At 39.2% G+C, this 26,504-nt stretch overlaps 1 protein-coding gene across 2 annotated transcripts; it reads left to right on the top strand.

Moving 5' to 3' along the window:
- The first annotated feature begins 1,113 nt into the window (after window positions 1-1,113).
- Window positions 1,114-22,467, top strand: gda (guanine deaminase). 2 transcript variants are annotated; one of them, XM_017709646.2, is made up of 14 exons: window positions 1,114-1,261; window positions 5,632-5,720; window positions 8,710-8,881; window positions 10,438-10,525; window positions 12,288-12,393; window positions 13,055-13,082; window positions 14,157-14,264; window positions 16,720-16,827; window positions 18,900-18,997; window positions 19,724-19,791; window positions 19,929-20,075; window positions 20,315-20,433; window positions 20,859-20,886; window positions 21,956-22,467. In XM_017709646.2, exons 1-14 carry the CDS (start codon window positions 1,157-1,159, stop codon window positions 22,021-22,023), a joined length of 1,332 nt encoding a protein of 443 aa, XP_017565135.1. In that variant the 5' UTR covers window positions 1,114-1,156; the 3' UTR covers window positions 22,024-22,467. The 2 variants fall into 2 exon arrangements, with proteins under 2 accessions (XP_017565135.1, XP_037387238.1); XM_037531341.1 differs by having other exon boundaries at window positions 13,055-13,145.
- Window positions 22,468-26,504: the final 4,037 nt, after the last annotated feature.

Genomic DNA, 26,504 nt, shown 5'->3' with positions numbered 1-26,504 from the left:
AATATTTCAAGGATAAAGTGGGCTAACTGTTGGTGGGCTGCTATAACGCGTAGGATCTCGGTTGCTGTACTGGCTCGCTGGAGTTCAGCACACTCCTGACTCTTTGTGGATCATTTTGATTATCATTCTCACTGTATGTGAAACTTCATGCCCTCTTTGAAAGGTGTGGAGATGTAGCCCCAATAACCATGTAGACGACCCTGCCTGAGATTCTCCTTCAACAACCACTTTTTCCTCCGAGTACGAATGAAAGTATAACTCCACCAACTCAACGCCCTCATTTTATTTACCACATAAGTGTTAAAATAGTATGCTTTTTTTCTCAAAATAGTATGACTTTTTTTAAATATTACTTTTTCTCAAAATGTTACTTTTTTCTCAAAATATCATTGTTTTCCCTCAAAATATTACAACTTTTTTCTCAAAATATTACTTTTTTCTCAAAATATTACAACTTTTTTCTCAAAATGTTACTTTTTTCTCAAAATATAATTTTTTCCCTCAAAATATTACAACTTTTTTCTCAAAATATTACTTTTTTCTCAAAATATTTTTTTCCTCAAAATATTACAACTTTTTTCTCAAAATATTACTATTTTCCTCAAAATATTACTTTTTTCTCAAAATATTACAACTTTTTTTCTCAAAATTTTACAATTTGTTTCTCAAAATATTACTTTTTTTTCAAAATATTATTTTTCCTTAAAATATTACGACTTTTTTCTCAAAATATTACTGTTTTCCTCAAAATATTACGACCTTTTTCTCGAAGTCTCCTATTTTTATTGTTATTAACAGTGACCCTAAAACGCCGTCGTATAAAGGACTACCAGGATGAAAACCTGATGGTTTTGCTTTCATATTGGGATTTGGCTCCAACAGAGTTTCCAACAGAGACTGCTAGTTTCCTGTAGAACACCTTTAGACTCCATTAGGAAACCATCAAATGCATTTACAATCGGCCATTAGGACCATTTACACTGTGATATCAACCTGTAAAAAACCGAAACGTGTTACAGTAACAAACACCCACTGCCCCCACACACCCTGCACCTCCTCCTCCCTCTGCGGCGTCAGTCAGCGCTATAAAGGCGGCAGGGAGGCGCACCTGACTCGCTCAGAGGGAAGAGGAGAACCTGCTGCTGAGCTCGCGGTCATGCCGGTGAGCACCGTGTACCGGGGGACGCTCGCGCACTCCACGCGGGACGAGGCGCTCCAGATCCTGGAGGACTTCGTGCTGGGAGTGGACGCCGAGGGGAAGGTGCGTAAAGACCCATCCGGTCACTTATTGATCCGAGAAAACCAACGTGCGTGCAGCCAATTCAAATACAATAAGAGGACACAAAGTCCGCGCGCACAGGTCAGTACCGGTCAGCGCGCACAGTCGATGAAGCTCTATATAAAACTTTCATGTTCGGTTCTTTGCATGGTGGAACGGTTCTTCAGATTGATTGAGAACGTGTTTTATATTGAAAATGGTTGTTGTAGCAATAGAAGAATCTATTTGTGCTATAGAACCCATAGACCCTTCTGGAAAAGGTTCTAGATAGCACGAAAAAAAGTGTTTTTCCTGTTGCTATTATAGAACTCTTTTTAGTGCTATAGAACCTGTAGATCATTTTTGAAAATGGTTCTAGATAAATAATATGAAATATTTTTTACCTGTTGTTACTACAGCAGAACCCTTTTGGGTGCTTTAGAACCTGTAGATCCTTTTTGAAAACGGTTCTATATCACACCAAAAAGGGTTCTGCTATTGCAACAACAGAAGAAACCTTTTTGGTGTTGTTTAGAACCATTTTCATAAAGGATTTATATGTACTATAACACCGAAAAGAGTTTATCTGTTGTAAAAATAGAAGAACCAATTTTGTGTCTGTAGATCTAGAGGTTCTAGAATACTGAAAAGGGTTATTCTGTTTTTATAATAGCAAAAGCATTTTCTGTATTGAACCATTTTCAGAACGGTTCAATATAGAACCATATACAGCACATTCTCAACCAATCGGTAGAACCGTTTCACCACGCAAAGAACCGTTTAATCATGACTCGGTTCCATATAGAACAAATGGTTGAAGGACCCTTTGAAGAAGCATATTTTGAATAAAACCTTTCAGAATAAAACCTTGTATCTCCAAAATGGTAACTTTACAGGAGGAGCAAAAAACATACTTTACTTGCAATGTAAGTCAATGGAACCAGACGTCTGTCCGAGCCATTCTGGGTCATTTCTTTTGGTCCATTCACCGTGAAATTTCTGCACAATTTAAAGGACAACAGGCCTTTTCAAATTACACCAAAAACTGGAAAACGACAAAATCGAGATACAAGGTTTGGTTCTGACAACAGTGATATGTATTTAGACATGTATGGCAATTTATTTGAAATTGGTAAATTTTCAAATATGGGACATTAACTTAACTTATGAAAACCTATGAAAGAACACACGCATATACACACACACACACACACACACACACACACATATATATAAACACTCTAAAACATGTAAATCATTCAACTTTGATGTAAATGCTAAATCATTAAAACATAAATAACTTTAAAAAAATGCCTGATGCTTTATGATATATATACATTTCTGTATGGTGGAGGTTTATCTTCTGGCAGTGATCGGCTAAAATGAGTGTACTGGCTAAAACTTTTTTTTTCAAAATATTTATTTGATATCTCAAAAAAGTGACTTATTTTCTTTTAAACATTTACATTTCTTGCTATAATTCAATTCAACTTTACTGTCATTATATAATACAGGGTAGTACAGTATAACGAAACACTATCAGGCTACTTCTCCAGCGCAGTAATAAAAGATAAATAGCAAACAGTGCAAAGACAACAGACAGTAAGAGACAAGACAAAATGTGCAGAGTCAGTAAGTACAAGTATCGAACGCAGACAAAATGTGCATAGGCAAAGGTTATAACAGGTATACTGGACATATAGACAGTATGTGCATAGTCAGATATTCAAGTGTATCAGTTATATAAACAGAAATGTGCTGGTGAATTGCAGTGCAGTACAGTAAATGCAGAAGTACTAGAGGTGCAAAAAGAGATGTAAACAGTGATCTGTATATAAAGTGTACAGTGCAGGTAGAGAGTAGCAGCATAATGTTCAGGTAACATCTTAAATAAACAGTAACAGTATAAATATATAAATATACTAGAAATAAGGCATAGCCAGAGATGAAGTGCACAGCATACAGTGGTAGTGTGCTGGGTGACCAGGCTGATCAGTAACAGACTGTAGTGTTGTTGTTAAGCTCAGGTCAATGGATAGAAACTGTTCTTGAACCTGGGATGTGTGGGGTCCGAGGATATGTTAATGGCTTTCCTCTCACATCGCTTGTCATACATGTCCTCTATGGGTGGGAGGACAGCTGCGGTGATGTGTTGAGCAGTTTTGACCATCCTCTGCAGGGCCTTGCGTTCAGCAGCAGTGGTGCTGCTGTACCAGACGGTGATGCAGCTGGTCAAGATGCTCTCCACTGTGGCTCTGTAGAAGTTGCAGAGGAGCTGTTGTGGCAGGTTGACTTTTTTTTAACCTTCTGAGGAAGTGAAGGCATTGGTGGCTTTTCCTGACGATGTGGGATGTGTTGAGTGACCAGGTGAGATCCTCAGATATGTAGATACCAAGAATTTGAACTTGAAGCTGTTCACCCTTTCCACCATTGCCGCCTTGATGCTCAGTGGTGCATGCTCTCCACCAGTGGTGGACAGTAACTAAGTAAATGTAATTCGTTACTGTACTTAAGTACTTTTTTCGTGTATCTGTACTTTACTTAAGTATTTCCATTTTGGACGACTTTTTACTTTCACTCCACTACATTTCAAAGTCAAATATCTTACTTTTTACTCCACTACACTTTGAGAAATCTTTCCTTTTGGTTTTTCTGTGTTTAAAAACGTAACATGTCAAAACAAAAGAAGTGCAAAGCAAGAGCACCAATCAGGGCACAGCGGTTCTGAGTTCGTTTTGACCTGAACCTAGTGCAAGCACACAGTTCAACATCAGTTTTGGGAGCACATACGTCTAAATGATGGAACTAACATAACTTTGTGTAAATAGACCACAATATAGAAATATGTCCACATATGCAGTCGTGACTGGCATGTTTCTTTTTTTCTGAATTTATATAAACACTTTCATTTTATAGTAAATTAGTTTCTGGTTATTTTATGTTTATGAACAGAGACGTACAGATCAATATAGTAAAGGAGCTCATTTGTGATCCTGAGTTTAAAGCCAGTTTTTATTCAACTTAAACTTGGAACTAAGTTGTAAATAAATCTGAAACTGAAACTTTGCTTGTTTGTAAAAGTGATTTCAGAGCCACTCGGTTCTCCCTGATGGAAACTGTTTACCTTCAGTGTTTTGTGGTTATGATCATTTTAATAGACGTCAGCGTCACTAATTAATGATGTTCTATTAAAAGACTGGTTTACCACGAGAGATGCTGGAGGATCTTCACCTGAAATGAGTTCATGAAGTGAGTCTTGTTACAAAAATGATAACATTAGAGTCATAATTAGTCTTTTAGTACTTTTAATTTTGATACTTAGGTACATTTGAAGCCAAATACTTTTGTACTTTTACTGAAGTTGAGGTCTAGAGTAAGGACTTCTACTTTTACTGGAGTAATATTTTACCTTGGGTATCTCTACTTTAACTCAAGTACATGATTTGTGTACTTCGTCCACCTGTGCTCTCTACTTCCCCTCCTGACGTCAACAATCAGTACTTTGGTTTTCCTGACATTGAGGGAGAGTTTGTTTGGTTATGACTAATGTTTGGTTTGTTTTGGTTTGTTTGGTTTGTTGGTTATGACTAATGTTCTCAAATTATTCACTTAATATCTTGAAATAATAACTTATTTTCCTCTAAATAAAGACATATTTTTAATTTCAGTAGAGTAAACTGATATAATAAGTTAATCAAAGAAAATAAGCAATTATTCTGACATAGTAACGCTTTCTTATGAGATACTAAGTCATTACTTCGACATGGTAAATCCAGATTTTCGGACATTAAGCCATCATTGTAAGATACTGAGTCAGTAATTTGACATACTACTGCCAGAAAACATCATTGGAATCAGCTTCCATACCACACTAAATCCAGTTAAACAGGACTTATTTTATTCTCTATGTAATGAAATATGCAGCCAGTGATCTTGAAATACTGATAATATCAATGCTATGCTGAGAAAAGTGTATTATGATATAATTTATCTCACCCAGGCGCTAAGATTGGCAGACTTTTGTAAGTATAAATTACTACTAGCCAATTCTATCACAGGATGTGGGCTTTTTTTAACACAGATGGGAAAATGTGTGGCTTTTACTTCAAATGTATGGCTGCCAATGTAGGGATGGCTTATAGTGAGACTCTGTGAACTCTGTAGACCAACAGTAGAGTGACTTTGAACTTTAGGACTTTTTTCAAAACATTATTTGGTCACTGCAGGGAAGTTTCAGGTCAAATCCAACATAGCTTTTTTTTCGCTGTCTTGCAACTACTGACTGTATTAGTGCATGTAAGGACATGTAATTATGATTAATACATTATCCATCAAGGATTGTGAATGCTATTTGTTCTCTCTCTCTTTGATAGATTGCCTTTATTGAGGAAGGTCAGAATGTGGACAGTCTCTCACAGACATGGGGCTTCCAAACCTCGGATGTTATACAGCTCGAGCAGCAGTGGGTACCTTCAGTCAGCAACATACCACAGCAAATACATTCACTGATGAGTCATAACATTATGAGTATTTACAGAAAATGCAAAAAAACATTGATTATCTCATAACAATGGCACACATTAAGGTTTGGTATATGTTACATGGTAAGCAAACAGCCGGTTCTCATAGTTGACATGTTGGATGTGGTAGAAGTGGGCAGGCGTCAAGACCTAGGCTTTGACAAGGGCCAAATTATTTTGGCCAGGTGACTGAATTGAAGAATCTCCAAAAATGGCAAGGCTTGTGGGATGCTCCTGGTCAACAGTGGTGAGTGCCAACCATGTGCATGGAGGGACAAACCATGAACCAGTGACAGGGTGTTGGCCACACAAGGCACCATCTATGGCAATGAAAGCTGTCTTGTCTGACAAAAAGGCTACTGTGGAACCAGTCACAGAAACTTTTGATGATGGTTACGGGAAGAACGTGTCACAATATACAGTGCGTTCTCCCTGTTGTGTATGGGGTCATGCCATGAGTGCCCAAGCTAACCCCTGTCCACCTTTGTGAATGCTTGTAATGGGCATGTGAGTGCCAGACATTTAGAAAGTTAACAGTTAGTGAAAGCTAGGTAAGCATAGATAAAATGAACAAGTTTCAAGCTCCCCACCTGCAAAGTATGACTTCAGCAAACTAGAGGAATGACTGAAATGGATTAAAAACTCTAGGTTTAGAACTCAGGCTGTCCAAAGTCAGTTTAGTACACTGCTTTACATGGTAGGTGCAGAATGTTCGCAGTGCAGAAGGTGCGGGAATGAAGTTCAGCTCTCTTTCTTTTAAACATTTACATTTCTTGCTATAATTCAATTCAATTCAACTTTACTGTCATTATATAATACAGGGTAGTACAGTATAACGAAACACTATCGGGCTACTTCTCCAGCGCAGTAATAAAAGATAAATAGCAAACAGTGCAAAGACAACAGACAGTAAGAGACAAGACAGCTCTCTGGAGAACCTATGTGGAAGTGTGTAGGTTCAGAGCAGTTGGAAAGATAAATACAATACAAGGTTTGGGCTTAATAGCTAGGCTTGATGCAGTGTATCTGAACACCATAGAGACAGTAAAGAACCGGTTCACAGCCGACTGGAGAAACTGGCAAGTGAATATGAGATGCCACACCTTTCTCATCGTTTTACACCTATGCAAGTCTCCCTGCCCCTCCTGCCCAAGGGAAACAAGAGCTGGTCAGGAAGGAACTGCTGGGGTCAGTTTGAAAGTATAATAGCTTACAGACTGGGCAGTCGTGGGCTGAAGGTTAGGGAACTTGCCCTGTGACCGGAAGGTTGCCGGTTCGATCCCCAGAGCCGACAGTCCATGACTGAGGTGTTCTTGAGCAAGACACCTAACCCCCAACTGCTCCCGCGGGCGCCGTGGATAGGGCTGCCCACCACTCCTGGCAAATGTGCTCACTGCCCCCTAGTGCGTGTATGCGTGCTTGCTCACTAGTGTGTATGTGGTGTTTCACTTCACGGATGGGTTAAATGCAGAGGTGAAGTTTCCCCGTTTGTGGGACTAATAAGTATCACTTAATTAAATAGAATTACTCCAGGAAAAGATAAAGTTGTTTAAACACACACTGGAGCTGCAGGATGTTAAGGTGTTCTCAATACTGGATGGACACTCTTAGCAAATCCCTCTCTCCAAGAAGTCTGCTCTCCTCACCACATTAACAACACTGTTTTGGAGGTTTTAGTTCAATCCAATGTACTTCGGTAAAATCATCAGCACCTGAACATTGTAAAAGAGAATGTCTGCGACTCTGGAGGCACTTGCCGCTGCTGTGTGCCAGATGGAGCACATTCATTTCATTGAGAGAACACAAGCAGAACATGACCAGTATCTCACAGCACCACTCACCAGACCTCAATGTGCAAGAGTGACACTGAAAAGGGTGAGGTCTCAAAAACTCAAAAGTTCTTGGGCTGTATAGTGGAAGGTCCAGGTCCAAAGTGTGAGCTTTGCCCACCATGACATAACCAAGAAATGTGAGGTCAGGCATTTCTGTTCATCACCAGTTCATCACTGGGCAAATATACACATTCACACCTAGCTGCAATTCAACATTTCCATGTTATTAAATTTCCATTTACATAGACTGCATGTCTTCAAACTATGGACTGAGGATTCTGGTCTCCCGGCCAGGGAATCAAACCCAGGCCCTTCTTGCTGTGAAGCAACAACTCTATCCACCACTGTGCCGCCCCCTAGGTATATAAGTGTAAAGAAAATTAGCAGAAATCCCAAGTTAGCTAAGCGCCCCACCAGGGCTGACTGTTTATAACCCCAAAGCAGAAACGGTGGTTCCAGCTGATGCATCCTCATACTGGTAGGGAGCAGGTGACATCAGTAAGGTATGCTTTAAAAACACTCAAAATTTTAGAATAAAAACTTACCCAAAATGAAAAGATGACACCAACCACTACCTGGGCATGTGAATAACTCTCCAAATGCCTTGTCCCTTGTAGAAACAGACCATAAACTGTCAGTGATATGTTACCTCATCAAAGCCAGCACCTGCGAATGCAACTTGCTGGTAAGAATATCGCTTCAGTGAATGTGCTCTAGAGAATCTAGAAGGCTTCTTGATTCTGAAAAATTTTCCAATGCCATGAAGATGAAATTCGGCACTGAAGGATGGTCTGACAAGTTCTCCCCTGAACAAACCCTGACCTTTGCTTAAGAGCTCATTGTGGGAAATGGATTGCTTCTATAAGGGTAAAGATTTGTAGTACTACCACCATTACGTAGCTAAATGAGGGACACAATAAACAGTTGAACAATGAAATCAAAAACTGCAACAGGCTGGACAGGTTTTTGCCAACTCAAGTAGAATAAAATAGTCAAAACTTTAATAAGTGACATATCATATGTTCTGACATGTTGAAATGCTGAAGAGCTTCCTCCATGACTGTATTGTCTGACTGATGATACCTATGCCTCTGTACAGTGAGTTCCTCATGCCAGGAATGGTTGACACACACATCCATGCCTCGCAGTACAGTTACTCAGGCACTGCCCTCGACCTGCCCCTCTTAGACTGGCTCAACACGTACACGTTCCCTGTGGAGTCACGCTACAAGGATCTGGACTATGCCAGGAACGTCTACACCAAAGTTCTGGTGAGTTTCAATAGCTTAATAACTAAGCAGGGAACTAAACACTTTTGTTATGTTACAGTGCTGTCAGAACACAACCCCTTTTTTTAACACAATTCGAATATGCCAGCCTCTTTCTCTCTGGTTCATGATCAATAGACAAGTAGAATAAGTACAAAACCATTCATTATATTTTTCCCCATCCTACATGGTAACTAAGATATGAGGTTTTGTTCCTAAAGCAACATTAAGTTAACTCAGGCAATTATAGCTACACTATGTTGATTTTGGGGATTTGGACCCCTCTGGTGGAAGTGTGGAAGTGCACCCAGCATGCGCAAGAACACTTTATCATGAGGGTTGTGTTTCGGACCACTTACCAGATGGGATGAATTTGATGAAAGCGAGTTGAAAGAGTATTCAAAGCGAACTCAAAACTGAGTTTGCAGCACACACACACACACACACACACACACACACACACACAGACACAAACACCCACACACACCCCATATTTTTGTGTGTTTTTAAGTAAAGTAAAAATTAACATAGCAGCCACTTGATTGGAAACAACATCTTGTATCTCTACCTTGTTGAACAATTAGAAATGTGTAGTCAATCTGTTAATGCACAATATGTATTAAGCATCCACTAGCCCTTCATCACTGGTCACTTTCTGACTACAGACTCACTCTCGACTGTGTATTTTTGGGTGGTGGACAACTAACAATGAAGTGTATCAAAATTCCTGCAATATCACTATGCCACGTCCACTACCATCTCAGCATCTGGTCAACATTTGTTTAGCAGCAGCCCTGTGGTCAGAAACTCACCAATGATGAAAGCAGTAAAGGGGAACTGATGAATTGTTCCCGACAGAGCAGAGTGGCTAGGTGTTTCTAATAAATGGCCAGTGAGTGGAAGTACTACGAAGGTGTATTCATCAGCGGAAGTTAAATGGGATTAATCATAAAAACACTTCATGTGAAAAAGTACAGAGCTGTGGAAAAGTCAGAGACCACCCTTCTTTTGTTTCATTTTCAGTTAAAATTCATTTTTCATCATATTTAATAAAAACGTACTCTGGTGCCTCAAGACTACACAATATATATCATTTAACTTCCATTCTTTTCAAGAGTCTTGCTTTCAGTTTTTCAAAGAAAGGAATATTTTTTCCACACCATCAAAGTTCAGTCTTAGAAATTGGTTGTTTTTGTCTGTTTTATCCAAGTAACAGCAGAAACTTCTTTGTTTCTATCTGTATTCTTTTAATGTTTTGAACATCCAGTTTTGGAAATACCTGTTTTTTTTTAATTATGTTATATATGTAATCCTCAAAAATATCTCCTGAAATAGGATTAACTCATGATTAATGGCTGTTTTGATAAAAAATGTTTTTGTATATGACATGTAGGTGCGGCATATCATGTGTGATTAAGTGTTAATGATGCTGCTCTGTGGTAACCATGCACAGTTATGTTCTTTTTATTGTTGTCTGTTTGGAGAAATCATGAAAGATTAGTTAAATATAGATGTATGTAAGTACCTGTTAACAATGTCTTTGTTATTACTGGTTTTAGAAAAGAACTTTACGCAATGGAACCACAACAGCATGTTACTTTGCCACTATACATACCGATGCCTCACTCCTGCTTGGACAAATTGCAGGTAACTTCAAGGCAAACATACAAATGTTTAACCTTTGACCCTTTGGACAGTAAGAGCATGTGCTCATGTTTGATTTGTTACATAAGACCAGTGGTTGTACTGCTATCTAGACAAAATCCAGTGAAATCTAGTTATTGATTTTAGGAATGATTCAAGTTACTTTTTTATAACTGGATGGTATGCTAAAGTGAAATGCTCCATTCTAGAAAAACCAGATTCTGTTCCTATCAAAAAAACTGTTCACAATTTTGTTGATAGGAACTAGACGTTGAAGTGTTTAACATCTCTAAAGCTGGCTTTATACGGTGAAACTTTCATGCAACTCTAGTAGCTTGAAACCTAAATGAAACTAACTGGACTTGAGTTGCACAATGTAAGAATGTCAGAATGGTTCACAGTGGTGGTAATAGGAATGAGATGTCTGAAAAGCTTCATGCATCTAAGCCTGGATTTACATGGTGAAGTTTTCATGCAACTTTAGTTGCTTAAACTTACATGAAACTAAATTACACTTGAGTTACACAATGCCAAGCATCCTGCAATTCACCTGAAACTCAGCCGCAACAGTTGCAAGCATCTCAACAACCAATCAAAATGCTGATAATGCGTCATATGATCATGTCCACCGACTTCAAACAACTCATTTAACTGCATCACTAGACAAGAACATAAAACAGAAGATGGTTTGTTGGGAGACTGAAAAAGAGATCCTCCCTATTAAATTTATGTAAGGATGGTAGTTTTAATTTTGTCAGTTAATTGAACTATGGAAATTAACAAATGGGTTTCTCAAAGCTAATGTTTCTGTGACTGCCAGCTAATGCTAATAGCTGTTTAAATGGCTGCTTGTACCCAATTTCATTCTACTTTAGCCTGCTGTAATTATGATCCATGAAACTAGATTCTTTTTCTCCTCTTTTGATGTTAGAACAGAGCTCAGATACACTTGAAATGTAGAGATAAAAGGAGACTAATGCAATCCATGATGAACATGCCATGCTTCTAGGACACAATGAGCAAGACATCAAGTAGGCCATAACCGTAATATAAATCAAAATAATATATCAAATATAAGAGCCGCAGAGAGATAGATAAAAGACAAATCTTTAGATGTAGAACAAATTAACAACAATCACAGCGGAAAAAACAACACAAATATGACATAAATGCCACAAATAAGTCAATTTACACCTCGCAGATGACTTTACAGCGAGTACGATACAGAGTATCAAAGACTACGAGCTGCAACTTTGCCTAACTAGTGTGTTGCATGCAACTTTGAATACATTGCTTCATGTAACTGTCAAATTGCATGGAAATTGTGTTGCAGGCAACTCACAACATGCAACTAGTTGCATGAAAGTTTCCATGCAACTTTGTATTGCTTTGAGTAACTGCAAATTGCATAGATATTCTGTTGCAGGCCACTCACAATATGCAACTAGTTGCATGAAAGTTTCACCATGCAAAGCCAGCCTAAAAGCTACCTTGCAGAACGCTTATTCACAAAACAATACCAACTATGTTTGAGGTATCATCTTTATGTAAGTTTAGAGATAATGTTTGACCTAAAACACATGTTTTAATGAACCCGTGGTTCCTAAAATGGATAACAGCAAATGAAAGGCATTCACCATCATGTTGTAAATTAGCCACCACTAATGTAGTTTAATTTTTACTATCAGCATTTTAGCCTTATTGCAACTGGTAATTTTTTTTCCATTATTTGGGCTTCATGTCTTTTTCGGATCTTATCTTGCAGATGACTTTGGGCAAAGAGCACTTGTGGGAAAGGTGTGCATGGACTGCAACAGTACGGTGCCGTATTATAAAGAGCCACTGAAGGAATGCAAAGACGAGACGCTACGGTCAGTTTCAGTAAGGGACAGTTGTTGTCGGCTGACTGGACAGCTCAGGCCCCAGTCTGGTTTCTTAGAAATGAGTTATGTTCACTATCTGTGGCCTTAAACTACCAAGAAAAAAAGTATGATCAATGATCCCAGTGAACTCTGAAATCAAATAAGTCAAAGATGGTGTTACTTGCTCTATATAGTTAGTTGTAACACAGGCTTAAATGTCTGGTAAATTGATGCATAATATGATGCATTCATTACAGTCATTATTCTACTGAAATAGTTCAAAGTTGAAATAGTTGAAAACCCATTTTGGACTTTTAACTGACTTCTGAGTGACCCTATATCTTAATTATGTAACATATTTTACATTTTCTGGGTTTAATTTTTTTTTTTACAATATTCCAATATCCAGAAAATAAATAGAAATTGTGCACAAAATGTACAAAAAATTGCCATATTTAAGTTCTCCATAGAGGATGTGTTAACTTAGACCATCTCTAAAATGACAAGTTCACAGAAGAATCCATCATGAAATGTTGATTTCATCATGAATGCAATGCAATATAACAAATATGATGTTATAGTACCATGTGTTTATATCACAGCTACCACATGATGCCTAATAATACCCATATTTTCATCAATATTCAAATGTCTTACCTTCACTTTACAGGTTCATACGTGAACTACTGAAGAAAGAGGTAAAGTGCTGGACTCTTCCATGCAGGACACCAATAAAAGAAACAGGAATGATCACAGCAAACGTTAAGCCTATAAACTGTTGCTGCACCCATCTAGGATTAAGCGTCTCAATGACTCAGACATTCTTAGTTTCAGTTTCATGTACTGTACTGTAAACCCATTTTAATTCTGACATGTCCTGTAAATGTGAAATGATTATTTGACCTCTGAAGTTGCGCATCATTCTGCAGTTTGTATCATGTCCATATTAGGAACTCTAAGCAGGTTTTCTCCATGGGAAAAATGGCCTCCATTGCCCCTGTGGTGAACAAAAATGTTCCAAACCCCAGACATTTTGTCTTGTAAACACTGTCTTTTTGTGTTTTTAGTTTAATAATAATAATTCTATTAATAGTAGATCACTTCCTAAAAGACTGAGTGGCAGAACTCTCTTCCTGTGCTTAGCAATAGCTAGCTAGCACAGATGACTAGCAGTTTGATGCTACTGTTGCTTAACAACTGAAACAAGCAGCCAGAAGCAGCGTTTAAAGAAACGCAGCATGAAACCTCAAAGAAAAGACGGTGCAATGCTGTTTGCATTTTTCCCACTTTCACAAAAGCAGCTCCTATTTCAGCTCCCTAATGACCTCACAATTTGGAGGATCTGCTGATACTGTGAGGAAAGCTGTCTGTACGGCAAAATGTGTCAGCTTTGGAATATTTTTGGTTACCACAGGATGTGATGGCAGTGATTTTTGAGGACACCATTCATTTTTCTCATAGAGAAAACCAGTCCAAACATGGAGTTCCTAATATGGGCATTATGCTAACTTCAGAATGATTTCAGAAGTCTATTGTTAACCTCTGTGGTAAAAAATTTAATAATTGACCACCCAAAGGGCATAGCTTTTGGTTGTTGAGGTTCTAAGATTGTCAGGTTCCAGCCAACAAGACTGAGGATACCTTACAATTCTCTCATAGTAAAAATTCTTGGTAAAGATTTAAATGTTGCAGCATGTGATGACACTGTTAAACAAAGAAACTTAAGGCATTTGTGTGTGGTTTTTTTTTTTTTGTATGTGTATGTATGACAGTATGCCCATGTAAAGCCGGTGGTGACCCCACGTTTTGCGGTGTCCTGTTCCTCTTCCCTGCTCCACACCCTGGGAAAGATTGCCAAAAACAATGACCTACACATTCAGGTAAGCCCCATATACGTTGCTTTCAATGTACTTTCGTTTAAATTACTTTCATTCTACAAAACAATGCATTTCAAAAAGGTTTGTCCGTTTTTACATTTGAGCTAACTTATGTAATTGCTGGGCTAACAAAAGGTTGAAAAGCTTACTGAAACCTGCTGGCTCCACCAGGCATGTCAAGACATGTTATACCAAACAATATTTTGTACATCTGTTGTCATAACCCAATATGCAGCGGTGAACTGTGACTACTAGGGCTAAGTCTTCAGTCTGGGCCATAAATTGTCAAAAACTAAAAAAAATCCACCCCTCAGGTAATGCTAATTTCTGCTAGTGCCTCTATGTGAAACTAGTAGTATGCTTGTAAAAGACAAGCTTATAACAGACATTAACATATATTTACTTTGTGTAACAGTTTTACAGTAGGCCCATAGGTTATACTGATTTCCATTAATAACAACTGACTAAAACCTAGCCATGCTACAGTTCATACTAGCAGTCACTGTAGGGCTTTCAGAAGGCCTCCCTGCAAAACTGGTCCCACCCATTGGAAATCAAAATGTGATTGTCAGTTCCTAATTATGTTAGTGGTAAATTTGCCATTAGGCCTTCAATTCACCTCCTAGAGACAATGGGAGAGCTCACTTCACTGTATCTACTTAGCCACCACATAGAAAAAAAATCCCTATGGGTATTTCATAATGACTGACCATTTTGTTTTCAACCAAAGCTTAACAATGAAATAAGAGCAATACTACAATATGTGCAGAGTTTAAATACAACAAGCATGATGTTTGCATATGTTACTTCACAGAAATCATTAGGCCTTCTCTAAAGGCCTAAAACTAGCTGAGGGGTGCCCACTGCCAATACGTATACGCAATAGAGATATTTACTGCCATGAAATCATGCAATCATACTGACAAATATTTAAATATACACTATATTGCCAAAAGTATTCACCCATCCAAATAATTGAATTCAGGTGTTCTAATCACGACAGCTCGGATGGGCTCCAGCACCCACCCTCCTGAGGGGGATGAAGCTTAGAAAATGTGTGTGTGTGTGTGTTGCAATCACTTACATGACCACAAGTGTATAAAACCAAGTACCTAGGCATGCAAACTGTTTCTGCAAACATTTGTGAAATAATGGATCGCTTTCAGGCGCTCAGTGAATTCCAGCATGGTATTGTGATAGGATGCCACCTGTGCAGTCATGAAATTTCCTTGCTACTAAATATTTCACAGTCAATTGTCAGTGGTATTATAACAGTGCAAGTGATTGGGAATGACAGCAACTCGCCCATAAAGTCGTAGGCCACATAAAATGACAGAGCGAGGTCAGCGGATGCTGAGGCACATAGTGTACAGAGGTCACCAACTTTCTGCAGAGTCAATCACTACAGATCTCCAAACTTCATTTCATTGTGTGACTGCATTGTGCCAAGTGTAAAGTTTGGTAGAGGGGGTATTATGGTGTGGGGTTGTTTTTCAGGAGTTGGGCTCGGCCCAAGTGAAAGGAGCTCTTAATGCTTTAGCACCAAGAGATTTTGGACAATTTCATGCTCCCAATTTTGTGGGAACAGTTTGGGGATGGCCTCCTTCTTGTTCCAAACTGACTACGCACCAGTACACAAAGCAAGGTCCATAAACATATGGATGAGCGAGTTTGGTGTGGAAGAACTTCACTGGCCTGCACAGAGTCCTGACCTCAACCTGACAGAACACCTTTGGGATGAATTAGAGTGGAGACTGCGAGCCAGGCCTTCTCATCCAACATCAGTGTCTGACCTCACACATGCGCTTCTGAAAGAATGGTCAAAATTCTCATAAATATACTCCTAACCCTTGTGGAAAGCCTTCCCAGAAGAGTTGAAGCTGTTAGCTTCACCTGCAAAGGGTAGGCTGACATCATATTAAACCCTGGGTTTATGGATTAAGAATAGGATGTCACTCAAGTTCATATGCGTGCGAAGGCAGACAAGCGAATACTTTTGGCAGTATAGTGTATGTATGAGCGAGAGAGAGAGAGAGAGAGAGAGAGAGAGAGAGAGAGAAGCATTCCTTTGGAATGTCTCTCATTCACTCTGTTTATTGTTTAAAGTGAAAGAACAGTTTCAAAAACAATACCTCGCCCTTTAAACGCTGGTTTTAAATATAATTGCACATCAGTAAGCATGTGTGATAAAACCCACTGTGATGTGCTGAGATTTTATGTCTCTTGCCCTTTACTGCTGTATCTACTGATCATAGTCCATAGAATACCCCAACACACAGTTCAGTGTTCTGCACTGTAAGGAAATTTCCCAGATCGTAAAGATTTTAAGATTGTTAGGGGTTGAAATCGGTGATCACATTGACTGTCACAATTACCTTTGACTCACCTCCAACACAATCCAACATAAAAGAAATAAGGGTCCAGAATATGTTGTCATTTTCAAACTCTTAATTTCCAGAGCCACATCAGTGAAAACAAAGAAGAGGTAAAGTTGGTGAAACAGCTTTTTCCAGACTGCAAATCCTACACGGATGTCTACCTCAAACATGACCTGCTAACAGACAAGGTGAGAAGTTTTGCATCACAGTATCTTTTACCTGCTTGAAATTCATTCACTGACAAAACTGATTTAGCCACTGTAAACAAGGGTGGGTTTTTGTACAAAAGGGGCCAGGTGCCAACAAAAAAATCAAAAAAAGCTTTTTAGGAGAAAGATGAATTATACTATAGCATATACCAAGAAACAGTTAGGGCCAATCATGTTAGTCACATATTTCATCATAGCAAAAGAGTGTTGGAAGGAGAAAAGGAGCAAAACAAACCATTGACTAGTATGTAGTTTGGATTCTAAGTACACTCGCACAGCAGGCAATCTAGCTGACGTTTTAGTAAGATACAGATCACAATCCTTTAAAACTTTTTTTAAAACGTCAGCTGGATTAGCTATAACGTCAGCAAGCTAACATAGTTGCAATCCAAACTACATATTAGCCGACTTAAACAGCTGTACCTCGAACAGTTCTGCCTGATGTTTTAGTAAGATGTAAGTTTAGTACATAAGGATGGTGCATACGTTAAATTTAGCGCACAAGTTTTCGCCTGAACATTTAGAGGCAACCAAATGCTGAATGCTGCCTCTTCAAAATGTAACATGGACTGAATACTGATACTTGCACTGAAATATATTTGCAATATATATGCACTGAATATATATTTACAATACTTTCCAACTGACTGCAACTCAAAACTGCACATTAGCTATTGAAACCAATCAGCTTCAACAGCTGATTCAACAGCTAATCAGCTGTTTCAGGTTGTTTTTCCTTTTAACCCTGAAGATTCTTCTATAATAAAAGAATTCTATAATAAAAGAATCGCTATTTGAGCCATATTGATCCTGATCGGTTTTTAGTTGGGGTTAACTTTTGTGCATTGCAATGCCTGCAGCTAATGACAAGACTAAACTAAAATTCTCTATGAAATACTTGAGACTCAACTTGTATTCACACCCCAGAGACTTGAGACTCAACTGGGACTTGCAACCCAGAGACTCTAGACTCAAATCTGACTCAGGTGAAGAAGCTTGTGAACATCTTTGCTTTAGGCAGAGAAAAGTGAGCTCATATCCTTCAAATGTGCTATGTGTCAGGGTATGTTGCAACATGCTTGTGGTTTTATTAATAAAATGCAATTGGTGTCCTGGCTGACATCTGAACGTTACATGTGATAGCATAACCTGTGACAAACACTAACATACTGCAGTTGCATATCATATATCTGACAGTAGAACATCCTGAACAGAATGTGTGGACAGTTTTTCTAAGACTGCCCTGAAATAAAGCATATAATGTCTCAAAGTCAACCTGAAATCAGAAGTGACCTTTTTTTTACCTTGTTATTTCACATATGTGTTTACATCAAGCATGGTTTATCTGATAATTTCATTTATAAGGCAAAACTTTTGTTTTCCTGTACTTTTTGAATTAAGTGTAGGGAGGTCTCCCCCACCTACCACCCTCACTGCTGCCTGAAAGCAAGAAGGGCCTCTGTTCAATTCCCAAGCGGGGCAACCAGGGTCCTTTAGGTGCAGAGCTAGCATGTTCTCCAGGTGTTCCAATTTCCTCCCACAGTCCAAAGACATGCAGTGAGGTTAACTGGAGTTGCTGAATTGCTCCTAGGTGTGAATGTGTATATCTGCCCTGTGATGGACTGGCGACCTGTCCAGGGTGATCCCTGCCTTCTGACCTTGGCTCCAGCACCACTGTGACCTGTCGAGGATAAAGGAGGCCATCCCAAGTTTTGGGTCATGTGATTTGTAGTCAGTATTGGGTATTATCATTTGCCTACCTTCGGTCTGTCTGAAGAGCTGTGTCTCCACACTGCCACCTAGTGCTACATAACACACATACATCACTATAATGCCTCAATACCCTTCATAGTGGTATTACTGAAATGGAAAACTGTAGGCCTTCTAACTGTTTTAGTTTCTAACACCTAAAATTATTTTAATGAATACACCAGTTAAAAATGCAATTAAATAAACAAAGAAAGTGAAGGCTCTTGGAAGGTGTTTGGTTGTGTAATTTGTCTTTAACTTAATGTTTGGGCTCTAACAATAATGGTGATTGTTACTGGCAGACAGTGATGGCTCATGGTTGCTACTTGAGTGACGAGGAACTGAAGATTTTCCATGAAAGAGGAGCAGCAATCTCTCACTGCCCAAACAGCAACCTCTCGTATGTGCATTCTCTTCAGTTTCAACATTGTTTGGATCACTGCTAGTACTTTAAATATTGCAACTAACATGACAAAATATTTTGGTGAATTCTGCATTGGATGGCAGCGCTGTCGCCTCACAGCGAGGAGGGCCTGGGTTCAATTCCCTGGCCGGGTGACCGAGGTCCTCTCTGTGTGGAGTTTGCATGTTCTCCCTGTGTCTGCGTGGATTTCCTCCGGGTTCTCCGGTTTCCTCCCACAGTCCAAAGACATGCAGTCGGGCCAATTGGACATGCTAAATTGTCCCTAGGTGTGAGTGTGTGAGTGACTGTCTGTGTCTGTCTGTCTGCCCTGCGATGGAGTGGCGACCTGTCGAGTGTGTATCCTGCCTTCCGCCCAATGACTGCTGGGATAGGCTCCAGCACCCCCCTGCAACCCTGAGGGAGAAGCGGCTTAGAAAATGGATGGATGGATGGATGGATGGATGGATGGATGGATGGATGGATGGATGGATGGATGGATGGATGCATTGAATGGTTTAAAATGATGAATGATGTAAATTTGTCAGACAGCATGAAAGGCCGACATTAGCAGGGATGCTACAGACTCCTTGCTACGACCATCTGTATACATTTATAGGGCTCATTTGTTGAAGTGACAAATGACACTACCCCTCTCTAACTGATTTTAAAATGAAGTTTGAAAACACAACTATCTGTTCCTTCTTGTGCTCCTTCCCTCTCTAGCTTGGCCAGTGGCATGCTTAACGTTCGTAATGTTCTAAACCACAAAGTGAAGTTGGGCCTGGGCACAGGTGAGCTCTAGTAGTTCTTTTTCCACTGGCCTAATGTACAAATATGGCACAGTTAATCTAATATAATAACTGGAGGGAGATTTTCCTGCAATGGTGATGCCTTGATATTCCCTTATGGTGTTTTATCTTTGGGGCAGATGTAGCAGGAGGCTACTCCCCCTCCATGCTGGATGCTCTTCGTCGAGCTATGGACACCTCCAAGGTCTTGAGCATGCAGGATGCTCAGCATCAGACTCTCACCTTTGAGGAGGCCTTCCGGTTAGCCACGCTTGGGGGCAGTGAGGGTAGGGGCCATACCTCCTCTTTTATATGACCCTTTAGCTCCAATTCTAACTCTATACTTAATGCCTGCTAAAATAACTGAATTTCTATGAGATTTCCAAAGCTATTTCATGACTGTTTTTCACTGAATCAGCAATTGACTGTACTTCAGGTTTCCAAAACAGCCTGCTGGAAAAATATTTAGCTAACACAATTTTGTAAACCTAATTGCTGGTTTCTATTGATTCCCTGGTGCTTGCAGCACTCTCATTGGATGATCAGACAGGAAACTTTGAAGTAGGGAAGGACTTTGATGCTCTGCGAGTGAACATGTGTATTCCTGGAGGCCCGGTCGATATGTTTCCTGGACAGGGGCCCAAGGTTTGATCCTTTTCTGATAGTCACTTGTGTAAACAGCCCTGTTTCAGTTTGTCTACATATGGTTCTGACATAATGTTCTGACATGCTGACACCTTACACACCAAACAGGCACAAACCTGTTTAAGGTCTTCAGTGGGTAGAAAAAGTATTATGCTGTATAGAACATTCCTAACACCACCTTCGCCTACTTGTGTAAAATAATCAACTTGTAAGTAACTCTGGATAAAAGCGTCAGCCAAATGCCATAAATGTAAATGTTGTTGAAATTATGCCATGAAGGATTAAGGCAGTTCTGAAGGCTAAAGGGGGGTCCAAGTTTTTACTACTTAATAAAGTGGCAAGTGAGTGGTTATTATTATAATGTCAAACAGTAGGCTTCTTTCTCTAGTACTGATGGCTCATTCTGTTTTTCTTTTTGTTTTCAGGTCATTTTGGAGAAATTTCTAAATCTGGGTAGGATACTATATATTTGTCCTGTTGCCCTTTCCATGTAGTGTGCATGGTTGCTTTCTATACATGCAACAAACTAAATAACTTGGTTAATAATATAAATAGTATCCGTTTTTCTTATCAGAATAAAGTACATTTACTGTTTTGGCTCAGTTGTAATACTAAATACATTGATTTATACAAGATACATACAGTTAGGTTAAACACATTTTTACAAATTCAGTTATTTCATGTTCTCACTTCTTTTGAAAAGTCAATTAGGGCAACTTCTTTGCTTATAGGTAGAGGTAATTTTAAAACAAGCAATCTATTTATTTCTGCTTTAATTAACCATGCCCGATTTTGAGTGGGTCTAATATCTACTTATACCATGTTGAGTAAACAGTGGAGTTTTCCAGAATTTCAGAAATGGACATACTGACTTTCAGAAACTTCTGATAAGCGAACACTCATAATTAGGAATTAATTAGGAGTACACCACTGGCTCTATTTAAGGAACTAACTTTAGAACCAGTGCCTTTTTGCCCTCGATGCCATGGGAAATCCAAGCAATTCAACCTAAACCTCAGAAAAACATTGTGGACCTCCACAAGTCAAGTTCCGTCTTAGGACCATCCAAACAGCTGAAGGTACCACAAGCATCTCTACCAACAATTGCAAGCAAATCTAAAAATCTTGACTTGAATGCCACAAATTTGTGGACTAAACTGAATAAGCGCCCCAAGCAAGGTTGTCCACAAACCTGTTGTCAGAAGGAATAAGCAAAAATTCTGGTGCAATATATATCTTTTGGTTATTAGTTATTATCAATGTCGTGTAGTGTAGTAGGTAACACTTCTGCCTTCTACACTGTAAACTAGGGTTCAATCCCTGGCCTTGGCAAACACTCTACACTATACCAATAAGTCCTTGGGCTAACACTACCTTCGCCTACCTGTGTAAAAATTATGAAATTGTTAGTCGCTCTGGATAAGTGTGTCTGCCAAATGCCGTAAACGTTATTCACCTCATATATAAATAAAGGACATATCCTTACTTCAAGTAAATGCATGTGTCTTTGACATTTTTGCAGGTGATGATCGGAACATTGCTGAGGTGTTTGTGGCTGGGAGAAGAGTGGTGCCATTTCCAGATTTATAGTAATTATTCCAGAACCCTCAGTAAACCAGGCTACACCACTACTAACTAGGAGCTCTGACACACTGCTGGACAGGAGACAGCACTTTATAACAATATATCGCAAATGGTTTAACTTTTAATATTTCAATGTGTTACAATATGTGGCGATATCAATCTCACATATAGCACTTTATAACAACATAACTCAAAAAGTTTAACTTTTAATAAGACTTTATACTAATAATTTGAATATAACGTTTAACTTTAAATATTGTGTTTTATTTTGTGGTGATATAATAATAATTTTGTGAGGCCAAAAGGCCATGCTTTTCATCTCAGGACTTTTTTTTTTTAATGAGCTTAATGAAGCCTCATTGTAAATGAAGCACTACTATACCTGGAGTTTTAGTTTTGCTGACCATAGTAACTGCTCAGAAGGAATTAAAGTACCATTTGAACATTTTGTCCATTTGCCTCAGTAACTTTGTTCCGTCTTGGCAGACTTTTTGTGAACAATTCAACAAAAGCTGCCCATTACAACAACCTTAAACATGGGTCTGTTTAACGGTGGAAACCAACACTTTTCTATTTCCCATCAAGTGTGCAAGATAGAAGGGTAAAAGCCATCAGCTTCGCCCAAATGCATCAGACTGCACACCAAACATGCTAAAGCAATACAAGAGTTCAAATGGCTTTGTTCAATGTCCGTACACACGCACTCCTTTAGTGGTCTCTATAGCTGTCTGTTCCACCTGTTCATTCTGTGAGTGACAGACGTCCAATTAACTGCTTTCTCAGTCTTTCAAAGTCCCAGATTGCCATGTGCAGGTGGTCCACATTCAAGCACTGCAACAGATTTAAGCTATATTTGCTATTTGGTGTAAGTCACCAAATCACCCATAGGTGGTGGCAGCATCCTATTTATCCAAGGTTGACTGACTCTGCATTGCTGAGTAATTCTAAACCAGACATGAAGACTGTAAATGCCCGGGTGGCTGGTTTACTTAAATGGAGCTTAAATGGGTGGGCTATTTTTGCCACATAGTATGGAAAAAGGCACATTTACTTTTTTTTTTTCCATCTGTGGTTTATGTGTTGGGCTTTTCTGTTTGTGGTTGAGGAGACAGTTAAAATGTAATCACACAGAGAGCACCTTCAGTGTTTCTTTTGTCCATGTTCTCTCTCTCTATACACAAACACAGTGCTAACAATCCCACTTTGTGTTCTCAGCCAGGCAGGTCTGCTCAGTGGAGCTAGAGAGTGGCAGCTGATTCCTCTGCGCTCTGTAATTACAAAAGAGTTCCAGCAAGTCACGCTCTGCCACAATATACCTTAGATATACCACAAGGCCATGTGTATTACTTAGTGTATGTGTGTGTTTGGCTGAATGCTAGATTGTTTTAAGCGTATAATTTAGGGACTCCACACTATGACTGTAAGCTGATAGTGTTTTGTTCCACTTTTCCTATTTTTGTCTTTTCCCAGTGTGTTATCTCAATTCTCAAATTTTTCCATTTACACAGCCACTGAAAGATCAGTACTTGGATCTGCCACCACTCACCTGGAAGGCGAGGAATTTAAATGTCAATTCAGCAGAAGAGTGAATGAACAACTAAACCAAACCATGTTACAATCCGACAATTCTAATCAACACTTTTCTGACGTTCTGTAACAGCACCCCAATTGACTCAGTAGATCCAAACACATAAAATCACTGTTGTTCCAAAACAAGTAAGGCTTGGCATGTTTTGATAAAAATTCCACGGAGCAACCGACCAACCCCCCCTCCAAACATCGTTTGACAAAACAGGAGTAATTGCCTGAAATCTTTCTCTGACGAGACGGTAGGTCCTGACAGGGTCTCATCTGTGCACGTGTCAGAGAGCTCCTCCGGCTGTACTGAGAACTGATGACAGAAGAACTGTCAGGTTGTATTCCAGTGATCTTCTGAAACCTTCTCTTCTTTCCCCCTTACTTGTCCCCTTCACCTCAGTTTACATATGGAACATATTGGGTTGTACAGCTTTAATCTGTGCTGAAATTTTGATCTACATCCAAGTATAACCCAGAAACATTCTGCCCATGTCTGACCCAACCCACAGCACCAGGCTTTGAACTCAAACCCAACTGTCAACAAGAAACCAAATAAAACATTGCTTTCCTAATAATATCATCTACTACATGACCTCACAATGTTATTTAACAACAACAACATCATCAAATTAAAGTAAAAAAAAAAAGGAAATAGATTATCTGCCATCTACATTTATTCAACAACCCATGCCCTCGAACAAGATCCCAAAGTTTTTACTCAGAATAAAAAGTACCCATGTTAATGTGTTGTTTTTATGGCCTCAATGACCACATTGGACCTTGCTGCCAACAATATAACTCACTCAAAACTTAATATGAGACTGAAAATTACAACTGTGTGGCAACTGTGAACTTTATAATAACACCCTGTAAAAGTACCTGTAACCATTTAAATATGAGGGAAAAGAGTCCTGAACATGAGAGGTATATTGAATGATTTTTGTTGCCAGTTTCCATTCACAAGGAATATGGTGTTAGAGCACTTGTGTCACACTTCAGCCTCAGAAAGCCACAGCATTGTGCAATGAAGTGATTTATCCTGCTATAACAATCATCATTCAACTCATCAAGGGACTGATGATTAGCCAATGATGTGAGTCAAGTATGATGGAGCAAGGAAAACTCTCGACTGCGTATTACTATGAAACTTCTGAATCAGGATCTGACAAGTTTACGTTACAAGATTTTACCTATAAAAGGTGGAAAAAAGAAGCTGAACTATTTTGTAATATGGTAATCATAACCTTAATATGATGACTTGCACATGTGTCATAGGGTATGTATGTCAGGGGCCCATAGGTGGTGAGCTGTTATGGTATACATGAGTATGCCTGAGTGAGACAAAGAGAGCGAGAGAAAGAGAAGAAAACAGCAATCAGAAGGGTACTCCGCTTTAGAGCACATGTTTGGGCTGAAGCTCAGACAATCTTGGCTTCACATCTAATATGAGTACGCTACGCTATTTATATATATCTCCACAAAAAATAGTGAAATTACCCTCTGAGTGTGTGCTGAAATTAGTGGAAATTTGGAAGAGTAAGCAATGTTACTACAGTAACAGTATGGGCGGAATGATTCTCAGTCCTTAGAAACTTCTTTGAACAAGACTGCTGGTCTCCAGAGACACAGGGGCTGTTACTGCACAGAGACTCACGTTTTTTAAAAAGAAAAGAGGAGGGGTGAGGGGGCAGAGAGGGTGGGAGCTGACTCGAGTGAAAGCAAGTGAGACGGAAAGAGAGGGAAAAATGTGGCGAGGTACTCGAAATAAATTGGGGGAGCCAAAGAGATAAGTAAGTGTATGTGTGTTTGTGTCTTTGGGTGGAGGTGTCAGTATAGAGACTGCAATGCCTGTGAGAACATGTGGAGTTAAAACAGTGCACGTGCAGTTGCGGCTCAGTGCATGCAGGGAAACATCTATTCACATATGTCATTGTCAAAGACACAAAGCACTTCCCTTGGGGAACAGCTGCTCACAGACATACTGACTCAAGTTTAATTATATATAGAGTCTGATATGGAATCAGTGCTATGTTGTTATTGAGAGATCACAGTGATCATAGTGGTGTTTCATCGTTGTCCTTTCAAATTACAAATTAATTCAACTTCAATACTGATCATTGTCATTAATACAGTTTTCAGCTTATAGTATATCAGCCTAATTAGGAGCAATACAGTTGCATGTCCAGAGGGTGAATGTCCTCAAATAATGAATGTCAGTTGTGGCCTGCCAGGTTGTATTTGAGTTGCTCAACAAGTACACACGGTAACAAACAGGCATTAATGCAGATAGGAGATTAATATTCTTCTTGTTTGTACTGTAAAGAGATGTTAAAGCCAAATGGGGTCATTTACATGTTAGTGTGCTACTGGAACTGTCAGTCAGATTCCATTTAGGTTAATCCAAAGTCAAATTTACCTAAGACGCGTAATCAACAACTCATTATTGCATATAAATGAGAGAAATACACTGCATATACAGAAATAACATGAGAACTATCCCTATCACAATGACCTGTTTCCCTGTTTCCCATAGAAAGAAGGAAAGAAGGCAAATAATATGCAAAGAAGCTCTGACAGGAGGCACAAAGCTGCCCGTTTGGAGGACGCTATTTGAGGAACATGACCCTGACATGCAAATAAGATCACAGCGGTCATGAGCTTCAGAGCCACCGTGACAAAGAAACAGATTCAATGAGAACATCAAAGAATGCTAGCATTTATGGTGTGTCCTACCTTTTCTGTAGGCAAACGTGTGTGTGTGTGTGTGTATCTGCATCTGCAGATGACATTTTTCAGAACCATCTCATGTGTTCATGAGAACTGACCCAGTATATCCTAACAATGGCCTAAAAGCAAAACACACATGAACCATCACAGTAACAGGTCGCAACTAGTTCAACCAGATTTTT

This window comes from Pygocentrus nattereri, chromosome 20 (assembly GCF_015220715.1).
Source record: "Pygocentrus nattereri isolate fPygNat1 chromosome 20, fPygNat1.pri, whole genome shotgun sequence".
Taxonomy (NCBI): Eukaryota; Metazoa; Chordata; class Actinopteri; order Characiformes; family Serrasalmidae; genus Pygocentrus; species Pygocentrus nattereri.
This window is presented reverse-complemented; position numbering and strand designations above follow the sequence as displayed.